The sequence below is a fragment of the Xenopus laevis genome, chromosome 8S (assembly GCF_017654675.1).
Source record: "Xenopus laevis strain J_2021 chromosome 8S, Xenopus_laevis_v10.1, whole genome shotgun sequence".
NCBI classification, from domain to species: domain Eukaryota; kingdom Metazoa; phylum Chordata; class Amphibia; order Anura; family Pipidae; genus Xenopus; species Xenopus laevis.
This window is the reverse complement of record NC_054386.1, coordinates 26,572,407-26,580,716: the sequence shown is the minus strand read 5'-3', so window position 1 is coordinate 26,580,716 and position 8,310 is coordinate 26,572,407. Positions and strand designations below refer to the sequence as shown.

The 8,310-nt window shown below is 43.0% G+C and overlaps 1 protein-coding gene across 1 annotated transcript; it reads left to right on the top strand.

Annotated features, from left to right (window-relative positions):
- The first annotated feature begins 1,290 nt into the window (after window positions 1–1,290).
- LOC121397683 (uncharacterized protein K02A2.6-like) lies at window positions 1,291–6,757 on the top strand. Its single transcript, XM_041574860.1, is given in 2 exon segments — window positions 1,291–3,154; window positions 3,157–6,757. Coding segments are annotated over 2 exon segments (3,510 nt in total). The 5' UTR covers window positions 1,291–1,743; the 3' UTR covers window positions 5,256–6,757.
- Window positions 6,758–8,310: the final 1,553 nt, after the last annotated feature.

The window sequence follows — 8,310 nt, the reverse complement described above, 5'->3', positions numbered from 1 at the left end:
TTCTTTTAATAAATCTGTTCTGTACGAAACCTGTTATGGGCCATTGCCAAGTCCCTATGGTGAGAAGCAACGTCGGGGAAAAGATAGATGTATAATGCATGAAGCAGGTTTATTCACAAAACTATATAAAATGTCATTGACCAAGGTATCAGATAAAATCCAAATAGAACGTCTAAACATATCTTTTTACAAGTGAATATTTCTCAAATCCGGTACCGTTCCTCAAATGGTACCATGTGAGGTCCCAGAGTCCCCTCGTGCACAGGGCATGTAGGGGTGGAAAGGTGCAGTGCACAGCTCTTTCTGGATTACCTCACAAGTCACTGGCTTTCCCCAGGTTTCCTGCTTCTCTTTTGAGGACATTTAGCAACATCTGAGAACTTTCCAAAATCTAGATAAAAAGAAATTCCCATTCTAGTTGGCCCAAACTCAGTGCAAACGTTAATGTCAATCTCATCCCTGGAGGCAGCACATCAAATCTTGTATATAAATTGTGGCTCTATCTCCCCTTGTCAGTTAGTGTGTAAAGCTTAATGAGGTGGAGTATTTCAGGAAAGTAGGAAGTAAGGTCAAGAGACATAGTAACATACAGAAAATTTCGAATTCAATTCATATGTGCTTCCAGAGCGGAACAGGCTCTTTGCAGCCCCAGGCAAGCTGTACCCCCTGCCAGGGTAAAATTCCACAATTGAATGAAGACAGCAGCACTCCGGTAATATTGAAAAAGTGAAAAACTTCACTCAAAGTGCTTAAGGCAACATTTCGGGCTACTCAGTCCCTTTGTCAAGCCTCAGTGCAAACGTGTGGGGACGTCCAAAAGCTGTCTGGTAATTTAGGGTGGGTAATAATAGAAACTTGTAACATTTAATTGTTAAGTTTACTGTATAATGCAATAAGAAAAAAACAGTGCAATTTTTTTCTATGCCAACAATAAAACATTGAAAGCATACTGTTACTGTGTAGTCTTTTAAACAATGGAGGCTTTGCTGTGCCACCGCAGCCTGTAATACCTTATGACCAAACACGGCCAAAGATGAAGCAAAAAAAATGTAGTTTATAAAACTTTATAAAAGTGTTGGGAGAAGCCCAATTGGTTGCCTTGCATATTTGTTCAGGTGTAGCAAAGTTCTTTAAGGCCCATGAAGTACTTTGTGCTCTAGTTGAGTGAGCCTTTACTTGGAATGGCTTTGGTTTCTGTTAATTTCGTAAGCAAAATTGATTGTCTCTACTAACCATCTAGCAATGGTTCTTTTGGAAACTCCTTGGCCCTTGTAAGTTGTGGAGTATGATATCAACAGAGAGTTTTATTTCCTTAAGACTGCGGTCCATTGTAAATAGGTGCGAATTGTTCTCACTACATCTAGTTTGTGTAGCTGTTTTCCTCTATCATTTACTGGGTTTGGACACAGGGATGGTAAGTGTTATGTATTGACTGTTAATGTAATGCCAGTAGATGGCGCTGTTACATCTTAAACTGAGATGTGTCACTCTGCTCTGCTGATTATTGTTTCCCAAGTATCTGCCTCTCTATCTCTCTTTTCTCCTAACTTGTTGGCAGTTCAGCCATGCTTTCCTCCCTAGTAAAGTTTGTTCTACTCCCAGCTACTGTGAACGTTTTGTGTACTACTACAGGGTCCAGAACTTAATACTGGCGACGTGGATTGGGATATAAACCATAAAAAATCTACAACTACAAGATTCCAGTGAGTAAAAGGGAACTTAAGAGACTTTATTATTTCCATAATGGTGTCCCTGGGCCACATAGAGGAGTTTGATATTGCCGGGCCATCCTCATGGGATTCCTATGCAGAGAGACTACAGTTCTTTCTAGAAGCAAATAAGGTGACAGACCCTGTGCAGAAATGTGCAGTTCTGCTGAGTGTTATAGGCTCAAAGACTTATGAGATTGTTCGCTCTCTGGTATCCCCCACTAAACCCAGTGACTGCTCATTTGAGGAAATTATTAAGCAGCTTAAAAATAATTTTGCACCCACAACATCTGAAACTGTTAAGAGGTTCCACTTTAACAGACGCAGCCAGCAGTCAGGTGAGAGTATTGCTGCCTATATAGCAGAGCTGCGCAGTTTGGCAGAAAACTGCAATTTTGGCAGCAGCTTGGAATCCTTGCTAAGGGATCGTCTTGTGTGTGGGGTCAGGGATGCAGCACTGCAAAGAAGGCTTCTAGCAAAGCACAACCTAACCTTTGCTTTGGCCCAGGAGGAAGCACTTGCTTATGAGGCTGCATCTGCACATTCCAAAGAGATACAGGCCTCTGCCAGTTCAGTTATTGCACCAGAGCTGCATCAAGTGTATAAAATGCCAGCATCAGCACAGGTATCAGATCCAGTAAAATTAAGGTGCCACAGTTGTGGGGGAGGTCACCTGCATGGAAACTGTAAATTCCAAAATGCTGTGTGTCACAAATGCAAGCGCCGCGGCCACATACAGAGAGTCTGCCGCCAAGTTGATAATTCACAGAGACACAAGCAAGCCAGAGGAACTCCATCTGGGGATGCAACACATATAGTAAAAATCCAAAATGACACTACCGAGAAGGAGGCAGAAACAGATATTTATGTCTCAGAAATTATAAATAGTGTTGAAAATGAGCCAATGCACAAAAAGAAATTCACTGATGTAATACTACAAGGATCTAAATGTACAATGGAGGTAGATACAGGCTGTGTCTATTCCTTAATTTCAGAGGAAACTTTCCATGCATTATGGCCCACTAATGGCCCCCCTATTTTACCATGTGAAGTTAGATTTGTGGATTACAATAAAAAGCCTGTGGATGTTGTGGGCGCCTGCTTTGTTAAAGTCCACTATAGAAAAGACAGAGGAAAACTACGCCTCATTATTACAAAAGGACACAGAGCAAGCTTATTAGGAGTAGAATGGTTTGAGCCCCTAGGAATTCAATTAACTGGAGTAAATTATGCAACGACAGACTCTTTGCAAAGTGTCCTCAAAGACTTTAGCAGTGTATTTGAAGAAGGCCTTGGCAAATTTAAGGGCTCACCAATATCATTCCTGCTGGATCCCAAAGTTGCCCCAATACGCATGAAGCCACGACCTGTACCATTTGCTCTCCGTCCAAAAATAGATGCCGAAATAGATCGCTTGGTGCAACAAGGAGCGCTAATTCCAGTAACCCGGCCACCCCAATAGTGCCTGTACTGAAGCCAAATGGAGAAGTGAGGATATGTGCTGACTACAAATGTACAATCAACAAGGCATTACAGGAACATCCATATCAAATTCCTGCTGTCAATCAGATTCTCAGCACCTTGGCTAAAGGAAAGTTATTTGCCAAACTTGATTTGGCTCAAGCATACCAGCAGTTACCGGTGGATGATGCAGCTGCTGATGCACAAACAATTATCACACAAAAAGGACCATTTAAAGCTACACGGTTGCAATTTGGAGTTTGCATTGCACCAGGTGTGTTGCCAGGGGTGGTGCCATATTTTGATGATGTCCTCATTGGAGCAGACTCTATGGAATCATTAACTGAAAGGGTAAGAGCAGTATTACAGCGATTTGCAGATGCTGGGTTAAAACTTAAGAAAGAAAAATGTGTTTTAGGAGTACCAAGTGTTGATTTCCTGGGATACAAAGTTGATGCAAATGGAATACATCCAACAAATGCAAAAGTAAAAGCCATTCATGAAGCTCCAGTTCCCAAAAATAAACAGGAGCTGCAAGCATTTCTCGGACTTTTAAATTTCTACCATTCCTTCTTGAAAGACAAAGCTACTGTGGCTGAGCCACTACACAGACTACTGGACAAAAATTCTACCTGGAAGTGGTCAGCCCTGCATGAGCAGTCTTTCAAGGATGCAAAGAGACTTTTATCATCAGACAGTGTGCTAGTACATTATGATTTGCATAAACCTCTTAACCTCACATGTGATGCTTCTCCTTATGGAATAGGGGCTGTTTTAAGTCATACTGTAAGTGGTGGTCGTGAGGCTCCCATTGCATTCTATTCACAGACCATGAGTACCACAGAGAGGAATCATGCTCAGATTGATAAGGAAGCTTTAGCCATTGTGGCAGGGGTAAAGAAATTCCACGAGTACTTGTATGGCAGAAGTTTTGCTATAATTACTGATCACAAGCCATTATTGGGTCTGTTTAAAAATAATGGGCCTACTGCGCAGATACTTTCTCCACTCATGCTGAGATGGTGTTTATTGCTAAATGCATATGACTATGAGTTGCAGTACCGCCCAGGAAAAGAAATAAGTAATGCAGATGCTTTAAGCCGTTTACCTGTAAACACTCCTGATTTTCAAGTACCGGCCTTGTCTGAGGTCCTCATGCTAGAGTCATTACCTAGTCCCCCTCTGCAGGCATCAGATATTGCCCGAATGACAGCTACTGACCCAGTATTGTCTCGAGTGTTGAACTGGGTATGGAGGGGGTGGCCAAAAATAAGTTTAAAGGAGGAGTTCACACCTTTTGAGAAACGCCAGCATGAACTCTCTGCATACAAAGGTTGCCTTTTGTGGGGAAATAGAGTGGTAATTCCCAAAGCAGGGCAAAACCATGTTCTTAAAGCCCTACACGAGAGTCACCCAGGCATTGTAAATATGAAAGCCCTTGCTAGAAGTTATGTCTGGTGGCCTAAAATGGATGAATGTATTGAAAACTGTGTAAAAAGTTGTGTCCCTTGCCAGACCAACCGACATGCTCCTGCTAAGGCCAGGGTACATCCATGGGAGGTGACGCGGAGCCCATGGTCACGGCTTCATATCGATTTTGCAGGGCCTTTTCAAGGTCAGACATTCTTCCTTGTGGTTGATTCCTTTTCCAAATGGTTGGAAGTTGTTCCAGTGGCATCTGCAACCACCCATGCAGTCATTCAAGTGTTGCGGAAGTTGTTTGTCACCCATGGACTCCCAGACACTATTGTATCCGATAACGGAGCACAGTTTACATCATCAGACTTCAGAGCATTTATGGAAAGTAACCTTATTCGTCATGTTACAACAGCACCATTCCATCCATCCTCAAATGGACAAGCTGAGCGCATGGTCCAGACTACAAAGGATGCATTAAAAAGGATAATTGATGGTGACTGGAATTATAGACTGGCAAAGTTTTTCTATCTCTCTTTTCTCCTAACTTGTTGGCAGTTCAGCCATGCTTTCCTCCCTAGTAAAGTTTGTTCTACTCCCAGCTACTGTGAACGTTTTGTGTACTACTACAGGGTCCAGAACTTAATAGTAAGACTAGCTCCTGATTGATGCGAAAACTTGAAAACTACCTTTGGTAGTAACCCAGGTACTGTTCTGAGAACGACTTTATCCTGATGCATAACTAACCATGTTCCTTTGCAAGAGAGTGCCGCCATTTCTGATACCCTCTTTGCTGAGGTTATTGCTATCAGGAATGCCACTTTTAGGGTTAACCATTTAATTTTACAAGAGTTTATGGGCTCGAAAGTTGGTTTTTGTAGCGTGGAAAGTAGCAATACCAAGTACAGTAATAAAACTAATGTCACTAGATACTTATGGAATTCAATTAAATATTTTTCTGTACAAGGAATTGAACAAGTTAGGACAGGTATAAGGGGAGGAGATATTCTAACTAAATTACATAGGAGAGAGGTATATTGGATTCTATACTTGCAGACGCGTTTGCCACTGGGATGAAATTTTGTATTCAATGTGAGTTATGTATAATTATAATGTATACATTTTTATATTATGAATTTCAACTTTTAAAACTGTATTTAACTGCTCAACCCCAGAACATGGAATATGTAGTATTGGAGAGACTAAGGGGTAAATTTATCAAAGAGTGAAGTTCCGCCACTAGAGTGAAATTCCGCAGCTCTCAATTAATTTCTATGGGATTTTGAAAGGTGTATTTATCAATGGGTGAAAGTGAAAGTTCACCCTTTGATAAATACGCCTATAAAAATCCCATAGAAATGAATGGAGAGTGGCGGAATTTCACTCTAGTGGCGGAACTTTAACTGAATTGGCCAATGGACTAGGTCCTAATTGGTTATTTATGTGACAGATGTACTGAATTGTGATTGGTTTTAACACTGGGTGGGTTTATCTGAAACTGAGAATAAATCTCTAGAGATATGAGTCTCACTTGGGATTGCCTATGACTGTGCTTGGTAAGCATGAAACACGTAAGGCTCCATGTGGGGTTGTTCTGATGTTTTAATATGATGGAATAAAACATTTTTTAACCAAAGAGCATGCTTATGAAAGTTTTTGAAAATTAAGATATACCTCGGTTTGGTCACTAGAGGTCTATAGTATGCCACAAATTGACATTTACTTTATATAGTTCTGTTCTGCTGAACCAACAACATGGTGTGCACTGATTCTACTTGCTGTATATAAGCAAGGAGGGAATTACTGGCCTCTCTGGATACCTTCTGTTCCTTGCAGTGTCCAAGGCTGATATGCTTCAGGTGATTCCACTTGCAGCACAACAACGCACTGCAAGGAGGGAAAGTCACCATATGTTGGGAGACAGCTCAGCATGTTCCCATAACTCCATGAAGGTAGGAATCGAAAGCTAGAAATCAAGTGAGAAAGAAAAAGCTGTACAGGGTAAAGAAAAAGCTGTACAGGCTTCAGCCTATCCAATCCCAATGCAGCTTTACCGGGACTTATCCTTAAAGAACCAATGAGGGTACAGAGAATAGTAAATAGGAGAAAAATATTGCATGCAGGAGCTGCGGTCTTATTTTCTGAAGATGGTAGCACGATGAAAGCAGGGGGGTCCAACTAATCAAGTAAGTGAAGCATGGCCGGGCCCCCCTTAAACACAAAACCCTGGCAAGCAATTTTTTTTAAAATTTTGGGGGGCCTGGCCACCAAGTTTTTTTTTTAACTTAAAGGAGGCCACCAATGGCTTTTTATAACTTGTAGGGGGGGGGGGCTGGCCACCAATTTTCTTTTTTTAAACTTGAAGGGGAGTCCAGTGGATTTTAATATCTTGTGGGGGGTCCTGGCCCGCCAATAGCGTTTTATAACCTGTGGGGGGGGCCATCAATATATTTTTTTTACTTGCATGGGGGGTACCCTAATCACCAATGGCTTTTTATAACATGGGGGGGGGGCTGGCCACCAATGGCTTAGGGGGTTTAATGTTTTAGTTCTGATATCTGTGTGGCCTTTTTACTGTGGGGTGGTCGAGATAAGGGTGGGGCTTGAAGGTGGGCGGGGACCAGGGGCCCCAGAAAATGTTGCCCTGTGATTTCTGATGGCTGCCTAGGTGCTGCTAGTAGTACAATACCTTCATGTAAGTGGCTTCTGTCTTGTTAATGGTTTATCAAACTCGTTCCGGGAAGCCATCTTCCTCGCTAGGTTCTCATTGACTCTGGACAGCTTCTCAGTCAGGATTTGGATGTCATTCTGCAGCTTGTGCTTCTCTTCCTCCTCCTGCTGAATCTGCCAGTTCAACTAATCTCTTGCTGCACAGATCTTCTTTACCTGCCCAACACATCACACTGAAGTGCGCAATGCTCTCTGACACTCCCTAGGAGACTGGTACATTTGGGGTGCAGTTTAAAACATGAGCATTGGGTTGGCGGACACCTGCAAAGAATAGATGGTACATTTGGGGGGTGGGGGAAATATAGTCTAAATCACAGGAAACAGCTGATACATTTGGGGGGGTACAGTCTGACACACACAGGGAATGGCTGGTACATTTGGGGGGTACAGTCTGACACACACAGGGAATGGCTGGTACATTTGGGGGGTACAGTCTGACACACACGGGGAACGACCAGTATCTGGGGCGCTGTCTGGAACACACACGGTCAGTGTCGGACTGGCCCACCGGGAGACCAGGAAAACTCCCGGTGGGCCCAGGTGTCAGTGGGCCCTCATGCTGCTAAACATTTAGCCTATTTCATGGCCATTCCCTATTTCTATGAGAACAAAGAGGCCAAATAGATGGAATAATAGATTATAGTATTATAGTATGTAAAGAAAAGAGAATAGGAGAATAGAGGTTGAGTGAGGAGAAGAAGAATAATAGTTCTGAGAGTGGGCCCCTGATCTAAGGTTTGTTGGTGGGCCCCTGTTGTCCCAGTCCGACACTGCACACGGTATAAAGAAGGCAGTACACAAGGGGTGATGACTTACACCTGACTACAGGGCCGCCATCAGGGGGGGACAGGGGGGACAAGTGTCCCGGGCCTGGGCATGAAGGGGGGCCCGGCAGTGCTGCAGTTTCTGCCATGGCATCACAGGCTGACCAGAAGGAAGAGGAGATGCAGGTAGATATGGGGAGAGCAGTGGTAATGGGAATGAGAGGAAAAGT